Source organism: Lathyrus oleraceus, chromosome 2, assembly GCF_024323335.1.
Source record: "Lathyrus oleraceus cultivar Zhongwan6 chromosome 2, CAAS_Psat_ZW6_1.0, whole genome shotgun sequence".
In the NCBI taxonomy this organism is placed as follows: Eukaryota; Viridiplantae; Streptophyta; class Magnoliopsida; order Fabales; family Fabaceae; genus Lathyrus; species Lathyrus oleraceus.
This window is the reverse complement of record NC_066580.1, coordinates 344,950,417-344,976,191: the sequence shown is the minus strand read 5'-3', so window position 1 is coordinate 344,976,191 and position 25,775 is coordinate 344,950,417. Positions and strand designations below refer to the sequence as shown.

At 37.8% G+C, this 25,775-nt stretch overlaps 2 protein-coding genes across 2 annotated transcripts; both read left to right on the top strand.

Moving 5' to 3' along the window:
• Positions 1-17,673: 17,673 nt before the first annotated feature.
• On the top strand, positions 17,674-18,933 carry LOC127121398 (paired amphipathic helix protein Sin3-like 4). The gene is made up of 6 exons (XM_051051889.1): positions 17,674-17,763; positions 17,881-17,941; positions 18,028-18,180; positions 18,279-18,465; positions 18,537-18,638; positions 18,735-18,933. Exons 3-6 carry the CDS (start codon positions 18,050-18,052, stop codon positions 18,849-18,851), a joined length of 537 nt encoding a protein of 178 aa, XP_050907846.1. The 5' UTR covers positions 17,674-17,763; positions 17,881-17,941; positions 18,028-18,049; the 3' UTR covers positions 18,852-18,933.
• Positions 18,934-19,751: 818 nt separating this feature from the next.
• On the top strand, positions 19,752-20,195 carry LOC127123196 (uncharacterized). Its single transcript, XM_051053443.1, has one exon. The coding sequence runs from the start codon at positions 19,752-19,754 to the stop codon at positions 20,193-20,195; it is 444 nt and encodes a 147-aa protein (XP_050909400.1).
• The last annotated feature ends 5,580 nt before the right edge of the window (positions 20,196-25,775 follow it).

Below are 25,775 nucleotides of genomic sequence, written 5' to 3'. Positions count from 1 at the left end.
GTTCATCATATGGTCCTTTGTTATCTTCATTAAATTCGACATAGGCTACTCTCTTATTCCTATTTGCTCTAGCTTTTTCTTCCTTCAAACGCTCTAGTTGTCGAACCCTATCAACTAGTTGGGCCATATCCCTCAAGTATTAGGTGTCCAATTTCTTTCTAATGGAATAATCAAGGCCTCTAGCGACCATTTCGACCAACTCGTGTTCTGGAACTTGCGTAAAACATCTGGGTTTTAATAAACGGAATTTATCCAGATAGTCATCAATTGGCTCAGTAAACTTTCGCTTGATATTGGCCAACTCTTTTAAACTAATCTTCGTCTACCCCAGGTAAAATTTCTCATGGATCATTCTTTCCAACTGATTCCAAGTGTGAATCGAATTCTGTGGCAAGGTTGTAAACCACGTGAAGGCATTATTTGTGAGAGAACTTGGAAAGTACTTTATCCTAAGGTTTTCGTTGTTTGAAATTTCTCTTGCCTCTATTAAATACCTAGCCACATGTTCGACAGTGGATTCAGTAGTATCCCTAGAAAACTTAGTGAATTTAGGGACCTTCCATCTTGGGGGTATGTCCGACTGAAGGATATACTCTGAGAGTGGTGACGTATAGTTTGGCCTTCGAAGGCCAAAGTTTACTCCGCTTCGAGCCATGATTATTTCGACCATGGCTGCCAGATTATTATCTGCTGCCATATCATTGTGTCACATTTGTTGTATGACGTTATCAGCATTTTGAGAACATGCTTCGATGCCTTGGACAATTCTTGCATGCCACTAATGTCCCAATGTTACGAAAAAAACTTTTAAGTTTCTCCCAGCTGCCTTGTGACGTCAGAGTCATCATTACTCTTTTCCTAACAACGTCTTTTCAGCCCATACCCAAATCTATTTAATCATCATGTTTCCTAGACCCTAGGAGATCATGGGATTATGCATTAATTACCACCTATTCAACTCATAATCCAGGAAAGAAACGTGTCCCACTAACTTGTCAACCAAAAATGTTGATTTGAATCGTTTTTCTTTCCCAAACGCTTATAAAAGACACACCTCATACCAATTCCATTTTTTACGCTTTCTGAAATCTTCAAACACTATAACTTTTTATCTTCTCAAATAACCTTCAAGCAAACCCAAATTTTCTCCTTTCCTTCAAAACTTAACAACAAAGGTAACCTCAAGCAAAACCTCCAAGGACATAAGTGAATTCACCAAGATGTCTGTCAAATTAAAAACCCCCAAGAATATTTCAGAACCACCTCATATCGCTACATTACCTGGTCCAGTAACGGTGGGCAACCAACAGTATATCCCAAAACCAAAAATTGAAGAACAACGCAGAATTTCCGCCTCTCAGGTACTTATTCCCATTTCTGTTTCTGGTAAAAAAAACATGCGTTATTTGGACCTCTTCCTGATTTAGATACAAATTTTAGTAAGCTTAAGTAATAATTCCCTACTTATCACAAAATAGACAAAACCAACCACTGCTGAACCAACCACTACTGAAGAACCCAAAATAGACGAAACCATAAATTTAAGATTTATGAACAACGACTTTAGGGTTTTTCGTGCCACTCCCTCATTTAAAGACCCAACCAATTACATAGAATGGCTAAACAAAATAGAGTAAGTCAAAGCTCAAACTTGGAAAGATATAGGGATTTATGACCTGATAATGCTGTCGAAAGTAGGCTTAGAGTATAGTTCATCTATGTTAGTCTCTTCGTTGTACTTTTGGGATAACACACATTACACCTTCCACCTTCCACCTTCCATGTTGTATGATCACACCAACTCTCTTCGACCTAGCCACTATCACAGGGCTAAAACCTACTGGAAACACATACGACCCCGATATTGATTCTGAGGACACTATAGCCTTTTCCACCTCCAGGGCAGCATATTTGACCGATATCGCACACTACCATGACAAGGATATCGACACTATTTCTGATTTGGAACACATTGCCTTCTTAGCTTTATGGTTATCCCACTCCATTTTCTGCTCGAAATCCCTACAGGTCTCCAAGAAGTACCTTACTCTAGAGAACCAACTGCATGCTGGACGTGACGTTTTTTTAGGCGAAATGATCCTAGCAAGTCTTTATGAATCACTGAGTGATGGAGTCACTCAACTAAAGGACTTTGGAGGAAAAGGAAACCTCCTTCTCTCTGGTCCCTTCTGGCTACTACAACTCTAGATCAATGCCACTTTCGAGGCAAGTCTTCACAATAAAGGCGTCATTGTTGATGAAGCTGAAGAAGTGAAGAATAGAGGGGTCGAAGGAATTCGATTGGACCAACTAACCCCCAACGACAAAGGGCAAGATCTTAGACCAACCTTCATGAGATATGTCATAATGTTCGCCAAGCGCCATGTACTCACGTCGAGCATGGCCCCCTTCGAAGTCAGGAAGTGTGGTCCAAAATGGTTCACAGGGCCCTTTCCATCTCCTTCCAAAAAAAGAGAGACATAATCTCTTCTGATTTAGGAGGCATTTTTTACTCCAAAAAACTTAACCCTTCGATTAAACCCTTCAAAGATCCAAGTCACTTTGATAGCAATAGCTCAGAGCGAAAGTGACAACTCCATCCCCGAGGTCGAAGGGCACAAGGTAAAAACACACCTTAATTTGCCTTTATTAGTTGACTTATTGTCTTCTACCACTTATCTTTCAATTTTTGGTTTCAGGATGGTGCAGGTACTACCGTGCAAACAACAACTGCAATTTCTTCCATGCCAATTTCCATAGCAGATGTCCTCAACAACTTTGGCAAACCTACCTATCGACCATCATCATAGAAAATCTTCATGAGTGAAATCAATTAACCCATTCTTGGTGAGCTTGAGACTTTACCACCCAAAACAACTACCTAACATTCACATACCAGCGATTCTGACCACAAAGCTAATTCAGGCGAAGAAGACCAAGCTGGAGTGAACAATGATACTATGGTGGTGGATGAAGAAGTTCAGGCTGGAGATAACCCTAAAGATGGTTCGCCTAACGTCGAAGGCATAATCCATGCCAACCAAGAGGGTAACGATGGTGAAGATGCGACAATGGGGGAGGAAGACGAAGGCAACCAGACCCCACCCAACACTGGACATGATGGAAGTGATGGTGATGATGATGGAGACTCCAAAGAAGAGGACAACAATGGTGAGGGGAACCAGGACACAGTCGAAAGACAGACTCAGAGTCAAACTCTTGCCACTCCAACAGTTTTGGCTATTCCTGAAGGCAAAGTTTCGACAGGAAGCACTAGGGGTTTTTCTTCAGAAGAACTAACAACTCTAAAACGAAACCAACCTCTTGAATACCTAAAAGCTATACTAAGCATAAGGGAAATATCATCTGAGAAAAGCCTTAGCACTACTACGAGATCTGATGACCAACCTTCGAGTACACCTGCGGATGAAGTGCTCTCGAAAATCAAGGAAAAGGTCTTCAAGGGTGATTTGTTCTTGCTCCTACTGGCTGATCCTTCTGTCCCTCTAACATTGAAGGCTCTACTCAACCAAGTGAATCTATTAGAATATTCTCCTGAAGTTTCCAACATCATCCTGGAGTTAGGCATTATGATCGACCAAACTGTCGAAGATCATAAGCTACTACCCCAGATAACCAAGGAGATCGAACAAAGGGATGGTTCTGGAGCAGTTGCTTGGGATGCTTACACTAAGACTACAAACAATGCCATGAAACTGGAACAAATGAAATAGAAGAACCAAGAGGAGGTCGAAGGCCACGATCATGATATTGCTTCATGAAGAAAACAGATAAGGGAACTGCAAGCCAAAATCTCTGAATTCGAAAAGCGTAAAAACGAACTTCTGAAGTTTGATGATGCTTTGATGGATAAAGAGATAGAGTTTGGTATGGAGTTCGTCGAAAAAGCATGCAAAATTGAGTCAGAGCTCATAATTCTCCGGTCGAAATGGTCTTTACGTGAGAAATGCATGGAACTTCTCAAGACAAAATACCTCCACATAAAGGCTAATCTTCCCTTTTAGTTTTAATCTCCTTTTGCATTTGCCTATTGATAATTTTTTCCTGTAATGAATATTATCCCTTCGGGCCTTTGAAGCGAATTTAAACCATTTTGGCACCTTTTACTATATTGGCTTTGTTTAACTTGCATGCAACTACTCGTTTATTATTTTTATTTCTTGGAGTGCTTGCTTATATTTTTTCAAATATTTTACATTTACTCTCAAGATTCTTTTGTCTTATCTAAGTTCCTCAATCTCATAGGCACCATTAGAGAATACTTGCAAGTTTTGAAAAGGGCCTTCCCATTTGGGAGACCACTTCCCAAGGGCCATATCCTTTCGATCCATTAGAAGGACAACTTTTCAGACCAAGTCTTCAGGCGAAAATGTCTTAATTTTAATCTTCTTATTATAAGAGTTCTCTACTCTCTTCTTCTGCCTTTTTAATAATTCCAAGGAATTTAACCTCTCTTCATCTAGATCGAATAACTCATCCAGCATCAAGTTCCAATATGATTCTGATGGAATTTCATGATGCCTCTGAATTCTTGTGTATTGTAGATAAATTTCTACTAGTAAAACTGCATCATGACCAAAGGTTAGTCAAAAAGGGGTCGAATTAGTGGTTTCCTTGGGAGAGGTCCGACATGCCCATAAAATCTGATATAAATTGTTGTGCCAATTTCTAGGTTTCTTCCCCACATGCTTCTTAATCAAGCCAACAATCACCTTATTAGCTACTTCGACTCGACCATTAACCTGAGCATAATATGGCTTAGACGATAACAATTTGAAACCCATTTCCTTAAAACTCTTGCATCTTTTGACCATTAAATACTTATCCTTGATCTGTTGTGACATTCTCTGGGATTCCAAATCTATAAATGATGTGTTTCTGGATAAATTCAATCACATCTTCTTGGCCCTGATCAGTGCATTTTGATGCACGTTCTTCCATGTTTGTACTTAAGCATTTCTTTAGTTTGCTTTGATTATTTTTATGTTTTAATGTGTTTTCATAATTTATGTTATTTTTGCACTTATTTAATTTTCGTATTTAATTTTCAGCATTAACAGCTTTCGCGAGAAAAATCATATCTTGAGCTAGGAGTATCGGATTGAGACGTGCTACCAGTCGATGGAAAGCTAAGAAAATGATCTACAACTTTTATTCGAGAGTTGAATCAGACTGTAGCAGGTCCAGGAAATTCGTTGAAGTTGCAGCATTAGTTTTATTTAAATTTTGGGTCATTAGTTTTGGGCTTGGGTTATGTTTTCGATCCAGTTGGGTTGTAAACCAAATTCCTTGTTTTCCATATACCTAGAAGCCGCATAACATTAGGATGACGACTATTCACGAAAGACTGGAAAGCTTTGGCAAGAATTCTCATGAAGAACTAATCGATCCAAACAATTTGCTGTATTCGGGTTCCGATACCTTGAGATTTTAGTAATTCTTATTCAGGTTTTTTATTCCTTTCATTATTAGTATATGTATTTTGTTTGCTTAATCCGATTTACATATGCTATATTGATTTAATCCGATTGATTGTGTGATCATAACTATAGTCACGATTTCGTTTGCTTAATTCGTTATCGAGTCCGTTTAATTCATGTTTGCTTAATTCATGAAATTTAATCCCGTTTGCTTAATTCGAATAATAGGAACATACAACTTATACTATCAATTGCGCTTATCAGTTGATATTATAATTTAATAGGAATAGTTAATCTGCGGTTGGAATTACGATAGTCGATGATAGGCAAAGACCGAATCAGTAAATTGTTGCTACAACTTATTTCAATAATCACTTATTTTAATCTATTTTTTTAAGTGAATCCTAAACCAACCAAAACCCCATTAATCGTTACTATCATTGGTTAATTCATTCAAGAATCCTTGTGAGAACGATAATCCGAGTCAATTTGTCGTTGTATTACGTTTTTCCAAAATTACTCGTTTTGATCCGCGCGCGACAGCGGATCAGGCCCACATTTGGAAAAGGTATAACTTTGATCCATTTTGTAAAATAATCAATCCCAACCAAGATATAACTCTGATTCTTAGATGATGATGGTCAAATTTTCCCAATCAAATCCAAAGCCCGACCTCTAAAAGTCCAAGAATTGACTATAGAGTGCAATTCGCTCGCAGGGACATGATGTATGCCTGCATGTACTTGACACTCTTGGCATCCTTTGATGAATTTGGTGCAGTGTTTTAGCATGGTGGGCCAATACATCCCTTGGAGAAATAATAACCCTTTCATCTTATGGACAACTTGGTGTGCCCCACATGCTCCACTATGGACAATCGAAAGTGCTAAATATGCATATGACTCACTAAGACATTTAAGCAAAACTCCCTCAAAAGTCTTTTTAAACAATTCCATCCCCAAAAGAAAATAACTTAAAGCTCGATAGCTGATTTTTCGATCGGCATATTCCATTGGATTCTGTAAATATTCCACTGTTGGTTTCCTCCAATCTCCGTTTGTCAGGTTATCTATTGCCAATATTTCAAAGTTTTCTTTATCAGCGTATCCCATCTTTGTCTTTTCCAAGTCTGATGGGGCTAATTTGGTCAACACAACTCTTCCTCTGACTTCGATGACTTATTACAAATTTTCTTTTGAAATTGTATACCCGGATGCAATTTGAGCCAAGTCATTAGCCACTTGATTTTCGAATCGAGGTATGTATCGAATATTAGCCATATCGAATCTTTTTAGCAATCGACCGACTATTATAAAGTACATAATGAGATTCTCTTTAACACACATGTACTCTTTTGTGATCTATTTTATAACTAACTCTGAGTCACCCATTATTTCGACTAGAGTTGCCCCAATTCCAACAATATATCAAGTCCGGATATGAGAGCTTCATATTCACCCTCATTATTCGAGCAGAGGCCCTCCACTTTGTACTTGTTTTTTGGAATTTTATTAGGAGAAATAATTAGAACTCCTATACCTATTCCATCTTTGTGACTAGACCCATCGAAGTACAACTTCTAGGGTTCTAATTCGAGATAGTCCAGTGCATTCTCAGCTATGGAGTGGTCGACTATAAAGTCTTCTACCACTTATCCATTAACAGCTTTTAATGGCATATACGTTAAGGAATATTCAGTTATAGTGCCTTTTTTCCAATACGACTGTGCAAAATTGGTTAAGACAACATATGTTTAATGACATCGAAGTGAGATGAAACATAAACATCAACAGGTTTTAAATAATGCTTCAACTTCTTACAAGAAAAATAGAAGCATAAACATAATTTTTTAACTATGCTATACCTGGTTTCGGCTTCATTTAAGACCCTACTAAGGTAGTAAATGTCTCTTTTGACGCCATTATCATCCTCTTGAGCCAACATGCTCCCTAAAGTGTTATCAGATGCAGATATGTACAATCTCATACTCCTACTCCAATAAGGTGGTGTCAGAATTGGTGGATGACTCAGGTATTCCTTAATTTTGTCGAACGCTTCTTACTGAGCCTTCCCCCATTCGAATACTTCCTTGTTGATTTGAAGCAAAGGTGAAAAGGCTTATGTTTTTCCACTAAGGTTTGAGATGAATCTCCTCAGGAAATTGTTCTTGCCCAACAGTAATTGCAATTCCTTCTTCATTGATGGAGCTTTCGCCTCCATTATGGCCTCAGTCTTATTTTGGTTTATTTCGATTCCCTTTTTATGGACCACAAAGCCTAAGAAGTCCCATGCCTGCACATAAAAAGCGCATTTGAGAGAAATCATTTTTAGACCATGTTTTCTCATCCTTTCGAAAGACAGTCGAAGATGGTCTATATGCCTCTTCCCTAAAACAGACTTAATAATAATATCATCTATGTAAATTTGCATAAAAGTCTCTATGAAATCATGGAAGATCGAATTCATTGAACTTTGGTATGTTGCCCCAACATTCTTCAAACCAAAAGGCATCACCACCCACTCATATGTGCCTAAGGCTCCTGGACATCAAAATGATGTTTTGGGCACATCCTCGTCCATAATGAATATCTGATTATATTCATAATATCCATCGAGCATGCTAAGATACTCATGACATGCGGCATAATCGACTAGCATCTCTGCCACAGGCATTGGATAATCATCCTTTGGGGCTGCAGTATTTAAGTCCCTAAAATCTATGTACACCCTCAAAGTACCATTCTTCTTAATGATAGTCACAATATTGGCTAACCATTCGACATACCTGGCTGTATGGATTAAGTTACAGCGAATAAGCCTTTCGACCTCCTCTTTGATCTTCGAGAGAATTGCAGGTGTAAATCACCTTGGGTTCTGTTTGATAGGCTTTTTTACAGGCTTGATTGGCAGTTTCAATTCGACTAGACCTCTGCTCAAACTAGGCATCTGATCATAATCCCACACGAAATAGTCCTTGAACTCGTTTAGCAATAGGATCATTTCGACTTTGAGTTGAGGGCTGATATTGGCGCTAATGTAAGTTGGCCTTTTTGTCAAACCTTCTCCCAAGTCTATTTCCTCAAGTGGATCTTGAGCCAACATCTTAATATTTGTTGCCAGCGGATCCTTCTCAAATCCCAAAGCCTCTTCATCATAGATGGCATCGAGCCTCTGGCCTTGATCTTCATCCTGAACTTTATCAGGTGGCTTTAGATCGAAGTCCTTTCCAGGACCTATTTGATGGAACTCCTTGTTGGCTTTGACATCCATGTTTTTGACTTCGGCCTCCAAGGCCAATTGTTGTTTGCTTTCGGCTATGTAAGTCGAAATCCTTTTAAGAGCTTCGAACTCAGTCATCAGTATTGAATTCGCTTCCCCAACCTGTGGGGTTGACTCCTTAAGCTCCTAGATATCCAAAGTTGTCTTCACCCAACACATCTCTATCCCAGTGAAAGCCATTGTTGGGGTGTAAATATAGGGAACAATAGGCATCCTCGTTTGGAGTAAATGCAAAATTGGCCAGATCACACAGAGAGATATTGGCTAAATATTTGTCGAACTGGCGTCTATCAAAAAGGTTGATAGAAGTCTTGAAGTAACCTTTTGCTTCTATGTTCTCCACAATACCATTTGGATGCCATATGATGATTCGTTGGTGCATGGAAGATGGCACAACCCCAACCCCATGTATCAATTCTCTTTCAAGTAATAAGTTATAGTTGGCCTTTGTCTCCATAATTATAAACATTGTTGATCTAGTGACATTTCCTACAGTTAACTCAATCTAGATTACACCAAGAGAGGAACCCACCTTTCCTTCATAATTGGAAAGCACCATGTTGTGGGGTTTGGCATCTGTATCGTATTTGCCAATTTTTCTCAGCATATGATGCATCATCAAATTCACTGTTGCGCCGCAATCCACTAAGATTTTATTAATTGGGACATCTTCGATCTTCCCAGTAATAAAGAGAGGTTTAATATGACTCTTCATATCCTTATCGGGTCTCTCAAAGAAGGCATTTTTCTCCTCCACGCAACCATTGTTCATCACATAATAGCATATTGGCCTGTGAGCAGCCATTTCTCTTTCTGTATTATTGTCCGTGTCTTCAACCTCTGTTGTTTGGTCAAACTCCCTGTGCATCATTGATACCAAACAACCTAAGATATCCTATGAAGCTTCTGACCCAGAGTCGAAGTCATCCGTCATCATTTCGTTTTATGCAGCCATTCGATCATACTTCTCTTTGGCCGCCTCTGGTGTAGTATTAAAGTTTCCTTTGTCAAGGCTTAAGTCCTCCTTCTTTCTTGCATATACATTGGTGTTGGATTCATCTTTTTCCTTTTCCCCAGCCTCCCTATGTGCTTTCCTCCTTCTCTGTTCCCTTCTCCACCGGGACCTTGTCATAGGATTTTTTCCTTTGTAGTTTTCAGAGATGTGGGATGTTTTTCTGTCAGCCTGGAACTACTTATTGTATGTTAATGACGGACCTCTATCTACCTTAAAGTTCTGCCATTTTCCCCGACTGTGATTTTTGCCATCGTCTGGCTTCACCCATTTTCCATTTGAAGCCTCAGCATTGGGTTTGAAGGAGATGGGTTTAGCAGCATGACCCTTTCGTTTTGTTTCATCGAGCTTCACCATAGGCCTAATTGGATCATAATACCATCTTGGGTCGAAAGCCCTTATGGGATGTAAAGCATGTTGATCTTTAGGGGCTCTCTTGTTAAACACAACGCTGTATCAGGAGCACATCATAACCTCTTATTGTTTCTTCTGGCACCTCCGGAGGAAATCAGTCAGAGTTTCGTCTTCTTTGGGGAAGGTTACTTTATTGTACTCTTCTTGTCGACACTCGTTGTCAACTTCCATGGAGATTTCTTGGGAGATTTCGACCATATTAACCTCCATGTCGGCATCTTCAGTGATGTCAAAATTCTGGAATTTAAATTGAAGGCCCTCAATGGCATTATCTATTTGCACGAAACCATCAGCAGTTTCTTTGGTTACTATCATCAGGTTGGAATCTTCAGTGATTCCGGTGTCGAAACCATCAGTGTTTCCATTGGTGGCATTTCCAACAGCTTCCTGAACGAAGTTCTTGAAGAATCCCTGATCAAGGTGCTTATAGACCCTAACCATGACAAGTTCGTTGACGAGGTCCTCAGTAACTTCGGTCATGTCAAAATCATTAGTGACTACGACCACGCTTACTTCCTCTGGTTTTGTGTAGTGGGCATCATCCATTTGTAGAGGATTGGAGTTGATCTTCATCTAGCTCCTAGGTTTGTCTCCAAACTTGAGTCTCCCTTCTTGGATAACATTCTGAATAATATCCCTAAAAATAAATCATTGAGATATTTTATGACCCAGAAAATTAGGGTACTTGCAAAACCCTCTTTTCCTTCTTTGTTCTAAAGGAGGCACTTTAGCACCAGGAGACACTATCATTTGACCATCTTTAACTAACAAATCGAAGATTTTGTCACATTTTGTAACATCTAAAGTGTAAGTTTTCTTATGAAATTTATCATTCTTTTCTAGTTCAATAGGGTTTTTTCCATTCGACGGGGCCAAGACCTTACAAGCATAAGGTGGCCCTTGTTTCAACTCAGCAAGGTCGATTTCATTTTCGTCAAAGTCTAAAGGCCCATTATAGGACCCTTCATCATCATTACTGAATTCTACGTAGGCTACTCTTTTATTCTTATTTTCTCTAGCCTTTTCTTCCTTCAAGCGTTCTAATTGTCGAACCCTATCAGCTAGTTGGGCCATATCTCTCAAATATTGGGTGTCTAACTTTTTCCTGATAGAATAGTCAAGGCCCCCAGCAGTTGTTTCGAACAATTCATGCTCTGGTACCTGTGTAAAACACCTAGCTTTGAGTAATCAAAATTTATTTAGATAGTCATCAATTGGCTCAGTGAACTTTCGTTTAATACTGGGCAATTCCTTCAGACTTATCTTTGTTTGCCCCATGTAAAACTGCTCATGAAACATTCTTTCTAATTGATTCAAAGTATGAATTGAATTTTGTGGCAAGGTGGTAAACCACGTGAAGGCATTCTTTGTGAGAGAACTTGGGAAATATTTTATCCTAAGGTTTTCGTTGTTCGAAATGTCTCTTGCCTCTAATAAATATCTAGCCACATGTTCGACAGTGGATTCAGTAGTATCCCCATAAAACTTAGTGAATTTGGGGATTTTTGTTCTAGGGGGTGTTTTTGTCTGTAGGATATAATCCTACAAAGGTGATGTATAATTTGGCTTTCGAAGGCCAAATTTTACCCCATTTCAAACGATAATCCTTTTCACCACGGCTGCCAGATTGTTATCTGCTGCCAAATCATCATGTTGAATCTGATGTGTGACATTATCAGTAATTAGATTTCTATTTACCATTACTATCCTTGGCTCTCTCTCCCTGGGGATTTGTGGTTCAGCCTTAGGGGTTTCTACTCCTACTCCTTGATTTACCATCTCTGGTGGCGGTTGATTTTGTGGAATTTGGTTAACAGTAGGGTCTTCTTCAAAGATTACCCCCTGGGTTTCCCTTATCCAATCCCTCGGAGGGTGTCGATGAGGCTGTGGTACCCCAAAAGGTCAGACATTTGCGCCATCTACGATGTCATTTGCTAATTCGGTTGTGCCGTATTTTGAATCAAAGGATTCAATACGGTGGTCAATGTCTGGGTAAGCATTTGGACCATATCATGGTTACTTTCGTCCATTTGTTGTCTCCACACTACTACAAAATTATTGGTAAGGCTGGGTATTTTTGTTTGGTATCCCAAGCCTAAAGATTGGTTATTTCGACCCAAGTTAACCCCAAATCCCGACCCTTGTAATGGGGAGGTTATGTTAACCACTGGTTCTGAAAATGTCGAAGCAGCGTTATATAAACCTACCATCACTGAAGTTTGCATTCCATATGATTGTTCTCGACCACCAAAGGGTATAGAGAAACCAGGGGGTATTGAAGGCATATTTAGAGCATTCCCAATCGGTTGGGGGTGTTAGGAAGCCCCTAGTCCCAATGTAAGTCAAAATAGGTTAAATATGGGAAATCGAATGTGTGGGCATCGAACTGGCAACAAATGGTACCGGTTCAGACACGTGCATTATGGTCGTGTTCACCCCTATCAAAGAAGAAGGGGATGGTACATTATTGGTTGGTGGATTTTGAGAATTTTGGTTATTTGGCGCATTTAAATTCGCCATTATCCTAGTGGATCTTCTCCTTGGTTTGCGTTCGTCGGTTGTGCCTACTTTACCACTTCTTAATAACATACAACGAATTCTTTCAAAAGGGAGAAGATGACTGAACAACCAGAACTAAAAAATGAAGAAATTTTCACTTTTCAAACTCGTTACCACTGTCCCACTGGGCGTGCCAATTTATTTACCGTGAAAATTGCTAAATAACCGTTGATCTTCCAAATTACTAAATTTGGTTACTTACAGGATCAATCAGATTGATCCTAGAACATGTGCTAATTATTTGTTAAAGTGAATTCTAATGAACATAAACACTTCAACAATGTTTATAATAGTAATTCGTGAAAATACTCGAAAAAGGAGACGAACAACATAGAGTAAAGAGAATGTTGTAAAAACGAAGATAAATGGCAACGAAGATAAATCCATTAAATAAAGAGATATTTCTGGAAATAAAAGATGAATTGAATTACTTCAAAGTAAATGACAATGGTGTAAATAAAACGTACATTTCTCAATTTACTATTTCTCTACACACAGATACTTGGTAAATTTTACAGATTTTGTACACACTTTGAACACACACGATCATAGCACTAAGACCTTTTATTTATACTAATCGAAATAACCGCTTCTAACAGCCTTTCTACAATATCGAGACAAATGGTGCTTTGCATAGATGCAACTATCCATTATGCTCCACGTGTATCTTCAGCAATTTAGATAAGAACAAAAGTTACCACCTTCATTTAAATTTGAATTCTTCGTTGAAAACTTCTTCAAACACTAAAAATATGTCTAAGTCCTTGCAACATCTTAACCCTCTCATCAAGGCATATTTGACTAGAACTCCCAATATCTGATCTAGTCGAAACATATTCACATGGAACTCCATTTCTTAATTCAAATATGGGCGTCGAAATTAGGAGCTAACAGACATATATTACCCGACAAACAGTTTATAACTGAAATTCAACAAACTAAGGGGAACATCATTTTCATCTTCAGTAAACACAATATCATGTTTTTGATCAACCAAAACCCCAGAAATCACATAAGGCAAACCAATATGCAATTCTATGGCATAATGACTTACTTTCTCCATTTCTTGCAAGGTATGATTCTTGCTTTCGACAATCCCAATTGGTTTTAAAGAGATGGGAGTATAAAACTCGTGAGCAATCCCTTTAGTAGTGCAGAAAAAATGTAAGTTAGAATTCTCAAACTCTCTTCCATGTTGGCTTCGAGTGTGGATGATATTTCCAATGTCTTCTTCTTTATCACATTGTAAATGATGGTAAAGAGCATAAAAATTAGTGTAGGTATGAGGCTTCTTACAGATAAACTCAATTCTGATGTAGTCATCATAGTAGACATAAACATATGTCTTTTCTCCAAGATTCTCATCTTGCATGATTCCCATAAGATCCATGTGAAGTAATTCACACTACTACTGATAACACATATAACAACAGCTGGGAGAAATATTCTACTACAGACGGTGAACCATGGTAAGGTAGATTATGGTTGTACCTGCCCTATTTACAACCACGTGATACTAGCCGTGGTAAAATGACAATAATGTGTAACATACCACTACTTAGTAAAAGGTTGAGGTCAGATGTTCGATTTCAAGTGCCTACATTTTTTTCTTCAGATTTCACACATTGCACTACGGTTCTAGAAACCAACTGTAGCGAAAGACTTAGTGTACAACATATCATTACATTCCTTGATTACAACTTGTGGTGATATGTTTACTTGAGTTTATTATAACTTATGTGGAATGGTAATTTCACCAACTGCTCACTAAACATATAACCTTTTGATCTAATTTAGAAAATTATAATATGATATATGAAAATATATTAAAAGAAAAACTTACATTAATAAATGTTATACAAGCTTTCTACAACCCATTATTCGCACTTCACTCTTTAATTGTTAGAACTTGTTTCAGTGCTTCTAGTTCTTCAACTTCCCCTTCCTTCACCTCTAGTTCATTTTGCAAAATATTATTTATTTTGCAAACTAAATTAGAGGTGAAGGAGGGGGTAGTTGAAAAACTAGAATCGTTGTAATAAGTTCTAACGGTTAAAGAGAGAAATACAAATAATGGGGTGAAGAAATCTCGTATAACATTGATTAGTGTAATTTGTTTTCTAATATACTTTAATATCTCATATTATAATTTTCCAATTCAATATGAAAGGTTATATACTCGATAAGGGGTTGGAAAAACACTCAAACCATATCTGATATAATAAACTCATCTTCTATAACATGTTAACTGAATGTAATGAAGATGCAAATTAGAAGGCATATCATTAAATAAACCTTACCGACAACATACAATATAAAATATAAAATATGTTGTACTTGAGACTTCACACAAAAGAGGGGGGAGAATTATGTGGTTTGGAAAATCTTGATTTGGAAAATATTTAGGAAATAAAATCAGAGTTTAAAATCATTTCAAATTATTAACAGTGGAAAAATAATTGTAAAAAATAAATAGGAGAAAAGTAAAAAGTTAAGCGAAAGATATGAACACCACAATGTATAGAAGTTCGTCCAAAGAATAAAATTACCTACTCATCTCCCCAATAAATTGATCTTCATAACATCCAATAAATGTTGAGAGCTTTTAGTAGGAAAGACTCATGAATCCCCTTATACACGGAGATGATGGTTGACCTCCGACCAAATAATACAAGACTTTGAAATATTACAGTTTGAGTCTTATCTTATAAATAGTGAATCCAGGCGGTTAGTCCTTTCTCCACAAATAAGGATCTTGCAATAGTTAGTCTCCAAGTTCCTTAAAGCGTGCAAGCTTTTACATGGGATGAACCCTTAAACCTTAACCATTGGTTTTACACGTGATAACCATTAACTTGTGAGATTTTAAAATCGAGCTAATCTCAAACCTATGAATCTTTTCATAGCGGACTAAGCTTTAACCTATCTTGGTTTTAATACCGGACTAACCAAGAACCTATGAGAATTTATAACGGGAAAGTCCCAAGGAGAATGATATTAAGGGTCAGGTGCGCATGTCCTCCTTGCTTGATTCCTTTCCCTTTTTGGACCTAGGACTCTCATAAACATCTTGCCCTTGAGAGTTGGATTTATATGGCCTCTTGGAGGCATCACCCCTGACATTCATTTTTAGGTGGCCCTCTTGGAGGAGGCTATCTATCTCCTTATTAAGTTGATAGGAGTCCTTAGTGTGGTTCCCCTTGACCTTGTGGATCTTGCACCACCTACTGGTGTTGGGACCATGACATGATACTTGGGTGTTGATTATTGTGGAATGTCGTGCATATGGAGGACTTCACCCCATATCTGCTCATGAAGAACGTTCAAGGGCGTGAAGTTTTATGAGGGTTTTCCTCTTTGTTTCAATAGGTCTTTGATAGGCGAGGTATAATAGTTTTACATGACGAACGCAAACCATTATTGCTACAAACTAATGGATATGTTTCTACACCATGTCCTGATAACTGATGACTGAAAGTCGTGGCAAGCTTACATAATACTTCAAAGATGCATCTCTGAAGGTACCAGATAGAAGCCTACATTTCAAGTAATCAAAAACACCAATAATAGAGGTCTCTACTCCTATTAAACTTGTCTAACAAGGGAAACTCGAAGTACTTTTGAACAATTACCTACAACTCCACCATCTATTCTTAATGAACAACTTTTACATTTATTGCAAAATATATATAGTCCATTTCGAAGACAAAAAATAGAAACTCACTAGATGTATGAGAACACATATTTCTCCATGACCTAGCATCCCAAAAACTGGCTCCCTACTTTGAGGCCTTTTGAAAACAATATCACTTGCAAAAGTAACTCCATCATCACCTCTGATTCATGATCCTTCACCTAGTACTCTTAATGATGGATCTATACCTTCCTCACATTCTAACGGTTCTTGAAAAGGAGGGCTAGAGAAGCATAAGAAACAACTTTTCCCAAGGAACAAGCCTCCTCAAGATTCAACATGGTTACAACCTTCGAAGATGGATGGGGTATTTCTGAATGCTCTCATCATCTAGGGCATCATTTTATAAGACTAATGTCTTGTTCGCAAGAAGAAACAAACCCCTATGTATCTCCACGCACAGAATTCTGAGGAGCAATATAACGAGCAGAAATGGCTTTTGGAAGAAAATAATAAAATTCATTAAGAAGTTCAGGATGGCCTTGCAATAGTGCAGTGTGAACCATCCCAAATAGTCAATATAATGGAGATGGACAATCTTAAGGCCGGTCTTAAAGCTCCAGTTCAATCCTAGTTTAAAATGTGACAACAATGACTAGGAGAAAATTGTTCCGGGTCTCTTAAGTTCCCAACAAGACCGACCTAACTTCGAAGGCCCAATCTAAAGCACCATCGTTGAAGGGGAGTATACAAGTGGAGTCTTGATGGAAGGCCCTAGATCTGATATGAGTTACTCGTCCATTAGACGGTCTCCCGCAAGCAGATATATTTTTAACCGCTCATCATATATTAACTTGTCACACGTCGTAATAAATATTCATCCATTCTCACTCTTACAAGTTACATCTCTGTGATTTCCCTTACATGGATTTTTGAGTGCTAATCGTACACGTTCATCCCACTCTACCATATCTGAGGCTCAAACCACATCATCAAAGAAATTTCTTTCTACATTATCATGGATAGTTCATTCCGCTAACTAACAATATCTTTTATTAATATTATAAACTCCACTTGTAAGATGAATAATAAATTAAACATATTACAAATAATGTATAATTTAATAGTAGTAGGATTGAAATAGTTATTATCATAAGTGAAAGATAAACTCTGATCCTTACAAATATATCTAAAGCTAAATGACACGCGATATATAGATAGATAAAAACCAAAATATTGCCATAACGGCACACTGATTTTCAATTTAGCCTCGTTAATAACTTAATTAACGCGCTCAAACAGTAAATATTTACGCTGACTAAGATTTCAGCATGCATAAATATATATTTATCGCATCCTTTTTGTTCTTTATCAGTACCTTCTTCCTATTCTTCTTCACGTCGTCCAAGAAAACAAGAAGAAAAGTGTTCTCTCTAACTTGGCCATTTCTCAAGCATTTATCATCTTTGAGAATAAACTTTATGTATTGATTTACATAGATTGATTCGGATTTTCACTTTCAATTCTCTATTATTTTTCAGGATCTTGCTGCTTTGTGTTGACCTGAAGTGTTGTAGACACGGTTCTTGAAACGAGTATACAGTTAGTTCTGTTATTCTTTTCTTTCTTGGATTTTGATTATCTTGTGCTGTTAATATGCTCAATTTTTCTAATAAATTTCTCTTAAGGTTTTGGCCAGGGCAATCAGAGATGATAAGCAGAGAGACTTTGGAAGTGTATACGAAATATGCCATAGAGTTTCTGCTAGATGTAAAGGGTAGATTAGGTGAAGATAAGTTTGATGAGTTTGTAAAATTCTTAGTGGGTTATGTTGCAAAAAGGTTTGATCATGCGGTTCGCCTATTTTATTTCTTTTTTATATTGTGAGAGGGATTCAGATTGCTGATTACTGGTTTCTATGCATTTGGTTCATTTGTAGCATTGAGGTTACCGATTTCATAGAAAAAGTGAAGGAAATATTTGAAGGTGATACAGATTTGTTATTGAGATTTAACATTTTCATACCAAGAGAATATGAAATTAAGCTTCCATTGGAGGGTGAACAATCTCAACCAAAGAAGCCTGTCACAATGGAAGATGCCATAAGATTTTTGCGTAAGATAAAGGTATGAGTCTTGTTGATTTGATGGAATTCTTGATAAATATTTGTTTTTAACCTAAGATTAATTTTTTGCAGGCTCAATTAGAAGGAGTTGATAATCATAGTTACAAATCATTTATGAGCATATTAACTATGTATCATAACAAACAGAAGTCTTTCACTATGGTCTGCCAAGAGGTATATTTACTCTATTTAATTATGCATGTGAATTACTATAGTATTCAAAAATCTCTTTATTTAGATGCTTGATTTGTCATAATTGAACTTCCACAGGTTATTACACTATTGCAAGGTCATCCTGGACTTCTTAATGAATTTTATGATTTTCTTCCAAAAGCCGCTTCTGATCATTATATTGGTGCTCGGAATTGTGCGCGTGGAGATATATAGGAGATCTACAATACTAGATATGCGGCAAGTTTTGGTTTGCAGAGTTTGGAGAATTTAATAAAATGTATGGAATGGATTTGGTATGGAGATAATTCGAAGTTATAGCAAAAAATCTAATGGTTTGAGTTTGTAATGTTTGAAAAACAATTCAATAAATTTTGTCGCTGAATATTTTGGATTACAAACAGGGATTTAGTGCATAATGATAACTAATTCTGTATTTAAGGAGAGATTTGATCGAAGGTCCAACCTTCTGGAAGAAAGGTCTTTGTGGCGTGTTTCAATACGTTAGCCACACTCTCTCCTCTTTGAAGTCATCTAGTGGCTTTTTATCGTACCTTTATTTTGGCAACTATTTCTCAATATGTTGCCACACACCAATAGTTTCTTTTTGGATATGTTAATATCAACTTTTCCAAACTTGGAGGAGAGTGTATGCTTCTTTAAACAATTGGTCATCTGTATTCTCGGTCATCATAAGAGAAAAATGACTGAGATGGAGAGGCTCTCGTTCATGTTTACCGGTTGAGTTTTGTGTTTTAAGTTACGAGCTCTTTTTAGTAAGGTGGTGGAAGTAGATTCATATGTGCATTCTAGATCATAGTTTGAAGGTTTCTCTGCATGGTATGGATGCTAACAACGTGTGCCTAGTTTCTAATGTGGTGTTTCTTTCTAAATATTAGAATATCTCTATAATTAGTATAATTATTAGGATATCTCTATAATTGATATATATCATAATTGTATATTATTAGCTTCTAAATATAGACAATGTCATACTTGTATATAATGAGTATTCTTATCAATGAAAAGGCAGAGATTAAATTACTTACATGATATCAGTTTTGTCACGATCCTAACTTAAACCCTTCTCACCGCCGCTAATCATCCGTTTTTACCATGAAAGAAACAAACTCTCATTCCCAAATTTCTGATGACACTTCATCAGCCTCTCAAACCAACCCTCCTCAGGCGGAGAAACCCAAATTCCACTCCGCCTTCGCGATCAACAACGTAAAAAACATAATCCCGATGACGTTGGAAAATGATTCTAATCTCTACCTCTCATGGTCTGCCCTCTTCAAGGTGCGAGCACATGTTCACAATGTACTTGATCACATCATCTCGTCATCGGATGCACAAGCTATACAAGCATCAGCAAATCTTAAGGCTAACGATTCTGAACTTTGGAATCGGCTTGATATGGTGGTACTGCAATGGATGTACGCAACCGTCTCGCAGGATATTCTTCAATCAATCCTCTCCGTCGATGACATTGACGAAGAATGCTGGAAGTACATCGCCGCTATGTTTCATGATTACAAGCATTCACGTGTTGTATAATTAGAAAATCAATTCAGCAACACAAACTGGAAGATTTTCCATTGGCAAAAGCGTACTACAACCGCCTCAAAACTCTATCTGATCAACTCGCCAACGTCGACTCTCTGGTCACTAACACCCGACTGGTGCTTAAAATGATATATGGTCTCACTGATGCATACGTTGGGTTTGTCACCTATATACATCAACACGGCCCTCTCCCCACCTTCACCAAAGATAGTGTGATCACTCTCCATTCATATACAAGAAAGACTCTCATCTAGCCTACCTTTTATTGTATGTAGATGATATCATCCTCACCACCTCCTCTGATGCTTTGCGGTAATCCATCATCTCTCTCCTCAACTCTGAGTTTTCTATGAAAGACTTAGAACATATCAACTACTTCCTGGGTATTGTCGTCACTCGCCATAAGTATGGTCTATTCCTCACGCAGAAGAAATATGTCGAAGACATCCTCTCATGAGCTGGCATGTCTTCATGCAAAACTTGTCCAACTCTAGTTGATACAAAACCCAAGATGAGTGTCGCACATAGTGTTTCGTATGAGGATCCGTCTATCTACCGTAGTCTTGCAGGTGCCCTTCAGTATCTTACCTTCACACAACCTGATATCTCACATGCGGTTCAAAAAGTCTGTCTCTTTATGCAAAGTATGATGGACACCCACATGCATGCTCTCCGCAGGATATTACGCTACATTCAGGGCATAAAACACTACGGTTTACATCTCTCTCCCTAATCTACTACTTCATTACTATCTTACATATATTCAGATTGGGGCAGATGTCCTAACACTAGATGTTCCACTTCCGGCTACTGCGTGTGTCTTGGAGACAATCTACTTTCTTGGTCATCTAAACGACAACCCACACTCTCACGCTCTAGTGCTGAAGCAGAATATCGTGGAGTTGCCAATGTGGTATCTGAATCCTGCTTATTACGAAACCTTCTGCTTGAGTTACAATGGCCTATTCATAAAGCCACCATGGTGTACCCTGACAATGTTAGTGCCATCTACCTCTCAGGTAACCCTGTTCAGCATCAACGAATGAAAGACATTGAGATGGACATTCATTTCGTTCGTGAAAAGGTCGCTCGGGGTCAAGTCAGGATTCTCCATATCCCCTTGAAACATCAAATCCCAGATATTTTTACCAAAGGACTTCCTCTCATACTTTTTCAAGACTTCAAAGACAACCTCAATGTCCGTCCACTTCCCGCTTCAACTACGGGGGAGTATTAGAATATCTTTATAATTAGTATAATTATTAGGATATCTCTATAATTGGTATACATCATAATTGTACATTATTAGCCTCCAAATATAGACACTGCCATACTTGTATATAATAAGTATTCTTATCAATGAAAAGGCATGGATTAAATTACTTACACTAAGGTCAAAGCACCAGGTCTACCAAAACACAAGGGTTTAAGTTGTCCAAGAAGTCATGTCATTATGTATTGTAGGAAGATGGCATCCTACATTGATAATGATGAGCTTCTCATTCATTGCTGCCAAGACAGCTTATCTAGGGCATCCTTGAATTGGTATATGAGCTTAGAACGCAATAAAATTAGATCTTGGAAGGACTTGTCTGAAGACTTTCTCAAGCAATACAAGTATAACCTAGACTTGGCTCCCACCAGGTTACAACTACAAAATCAAGTCTTCAAGCGCAACGAAACATTCAAGAATACGCTAAGAGATGGCTTTTAGAGTTAGACCTGCAATGACGGAGGCTGGATTGGTTAATATCTTCATGAGCACACTCTAAGGTTTGTACTATGAGAAGATGATTCGTAGCTCGTCTTCCAACATTGCCTACATAGTAACCATTGGAGAACATATTGAGAATGAGATGAAAACATGAAAGATTTCTAGTGTTGATAGTCAGACACTGGCCAAGAAATCCCAGGGTTTTGCTAAGAAGAAAGAGGTTGAGGCAAGTGTTGTGATAGAAAATGTCTACCCTCAAGTTCAGGCACCTATGGCTCATGTTCCATACTAGTCATATCCATACATCGCCACTGCTCAATTTCAGTAACCTTCATACCAGCCTCAGTATCAACAGCCTCCACAAGCTCCAGTTTTACAGAATCAACGACCTCCGCAAGATAACCGAAACCAGAGTCAAGGTCAAGGCAGACATTGTCATATGAAGCGTCCTCAGCGTGACCAGATCCCTGTATCATATACCCAGTTGCTACCGTATCTTGTTCAGCAAGAGGAAATTGTGCCAAAAGAAATACCACCAGCTGTTTATCCCTATGGTCCAAAGTATAATCCTAACACTTCTTGTGCGTTTCATGTCGCCTATATAGGGCACTTAGCCAAAGATTGTGGGTTGTTTAAGACCAAAGTACAAGAGTTTATTGATCAGAAGGTCTTGTAATTCTCTAAGGCAGCGCCCAATGTCATAACCAATTCGTTGCCAGATCACTGTGTACAAATAGTGAATGCAATTAGTGGTGAAGATTTCTCAGATTCAGTTGTTTCTTCAGAGGAGTATAAAGACTAGCAACATCATAATTGATTCAATCGTGTCTCATTTGTAATATTTTCTTGTTTGTTATATGTTGTTCATTTGTAAAATTTGTCTGGTTTTCAGATGATAATAATACTGAAATAAACGTGCATGTTTTGCTTAAATTCATTCGTTTTCACTCATATTTTATTTATCAGTATCAAACTATTTGTCAAATAAAATCAAAAGAAAATGATGTAATTAAAAATACGCAAGATCATTGTCTGTATGCTTTTGAATAAGATTGTGTTGATGATGTAAGGCATTGTTTAAATTCCTAAACAACAGAGATATAAGGAAGTTAATCCCTAGTCAACCCCTTAAGGCTCTAAAGTAGGAATTTCTTTCTTTAACACATAAAGCTCTCATGTTTAACCAGGGGCAGGGTATTCTTCAGTTAGCTCAACCTTGCGTTCAAATTTCAAAAAGGAGAATATCCCATCAAGTGACCAATCGTACCATATCCCTCTCAAGAGGATGGAATCACAAATTCAAAATGGTTATCTCTTACCTATAAAAAAGTGTGAGATAGTCATAAACCTTATGACAAATCAAGAAAGCATATGTCACAGGATTTGCTCCAGTTTGAGATCCTCATCTGATGATAATACTCTAACTTATGCCTGGGGAAGTTAGTGCAGATATCCAGTATATTGGGGCCGAGGCAGACTACGCAGGTACAAGCTCTTTCCATGTTTCATACATAATCCAGATACATGACAACAATTGTTCAGCTTGAAGTAGGTTTCGGAGAATCACGTCTAGATGAGCTTATCCTAGCCCAAAATTCCCACCTCTCTCTATATTAGCATCTGGCTTAACCATTGCATGAATCGTCATCATATATTAATCATGTCGCTTCACTCATGCATATCATTCATATAGCATAGCATGAAGTCGTGTGTGAAAATCAGAGGAACCAAAGTCCAATATTTTATTGTCATCTTCAAGTCCCAAACTTGCCTGGTACCTTCTAAAACCAGCCGATTTGACACTTCTTCCAAAATCCAACTTGCTTGGAATCTTTTAAAGCCCAGTTTGATTGGTACCTTTCTTCCAACCTTTGTGGTTGTTGAATCTTTTCCCATCCTTTGTGGTTGATGAACCTTTTTTCAATCTTCAGGGTTGATTTTTTCCAACCTTTAGGGTTGACGATCGTTGTTTCCAATTTTTGTGGTTGCTGAATCTTTTTCCAACCTCCAGGGTTAATGAACCTCTTTTTTACCTTCAGGGTTGGTAACCTCCTTCTTCCAGCCCTTTGGTTGATGATCTTTGTTTCCAATCTTCGTGGTTGTTGAATCTTTTTCCGACCTTCGTGGTGGATGAACCTTTTTCAATCTACATGATTGATAGACTTTTACCAACCTTCAAGGTTGATGACATTTCTTTTTCAAGCCTTAGTGGTTAACTGTATTTATAGTTTTTGAACTGATGATTCATTTTTGAAACCCCTTTGTTTGCAAGGGTATTCCAAAACATTCATGTTAAAGCTTATGGGCTCCCTGTTATTATATCATAAGGTAGCATACATGACTTCATGTTTCATAAAATGATAAAAGATACAATTTAGCATGGATATCATGACCCTCATTTGCCATTAACATCCCTACAATTTAGCATACATGGCATACATGACTTCATGTTTCATATACACTTACCTTATATTCGTACTCAGCAGGAAAATTTTCGGATACTTCAGTATTTAATACACTCACACCTTAAATATCTGAAAAGCTCTCACAATTCAACCATCCAGGTCTATGTAGACTAAATAGGGGTAGTTGTCGTACCCCAAAATTTTCCCTCCCTTTTTCACTTTTCATTTGACCCATGACTTAAGATTCATCTACATTCATATGCATCATGCATTCAGATTAATACAATCTCATAGATTCAAAGCTTGTGGTTAATTAAAACTAGAGTTTTTCCTAAGCGTCGGAGTTTGGCTCATCATGTGAGGGGAGACCCTAATGACATGCTCTTTTAGACTTTGATTCAAGAAAACCACATCATGACACTCCTCAGGGCATTCAAACCCCAATTCCTTGATGATATTGTTATGGGACCTTGGGGATACTCTTTAGGCCTTGCATTGGCTACCTAAACCCTAATGAAAGGCTCATGCATTGAAGATTTGCTTGTGAAGCATCTTGATTGATTCAAAGACCTTGATTGAAGGGTATGCCTTATGGAAACCCTAATCAGGGGAGATGTGATCCTAATTCCATTTGTGTGACCTCCTAACCTTAATTTCATCTAATTCTCCTTCATGCCATTGGTGTATGTTTCTCTTGCTTGGTCAGGGTTCATTCAATAACCTTTTGTGCATGACCATTCATGTTGGTCTCTTGGTTTTGATCCCATTGATTTCATGTTCCCACATGTGAATTTTTTGTTTGTCTATGTCTATTGGTTTGAGGTCTTGGTCCCACCATCTTTATCAGCTTCCATCCTTGGTCTTTCACCTAGGTCATCCTCATACCTAGTGCCTAGGCCCATTTCATATGGTCATCCTCATGACTAGCCCAAGTTCATATGTTTGGGTTTATTTCATCTTGTCAATGCAAATTCATGCCATTGTCATTGCTTAGTGATTGGTCATAGCACATTTTGTGCCATTCCTCCATGTTTCGTTCAAACGTTCTTGTGTGATTATTTCATGTCTCATTTGTGGGGTCTTTGGTTTACTTTTGTCCAAAGTCATGGTCATAGTTAATTCAGGTATCAGGTTCATGTATAAGATCATTCAAAAACAATCAATTTCATTCAAAATATCAACCTCCATTCATTACAAATCATTACAAGTGCCCCTTACATGAAAATTTACAAAAAAGATGACATGTTGACCAAATGTTGACTTGCGTCAACTTTGACCAAAGTCAACACACCTATTTGTTTCATCCCAAACCCTAGTCCCTCTTTCCTTTCTTCCATAATCCATCCTAGGTTCACTTATGAGTCATATTGAAACCATAACCCTATTGTAAACTTCTTGACCATGTTCATTGTAAGCCTTTTTAAGCCATGTTAAGCCAATACAATCATATTT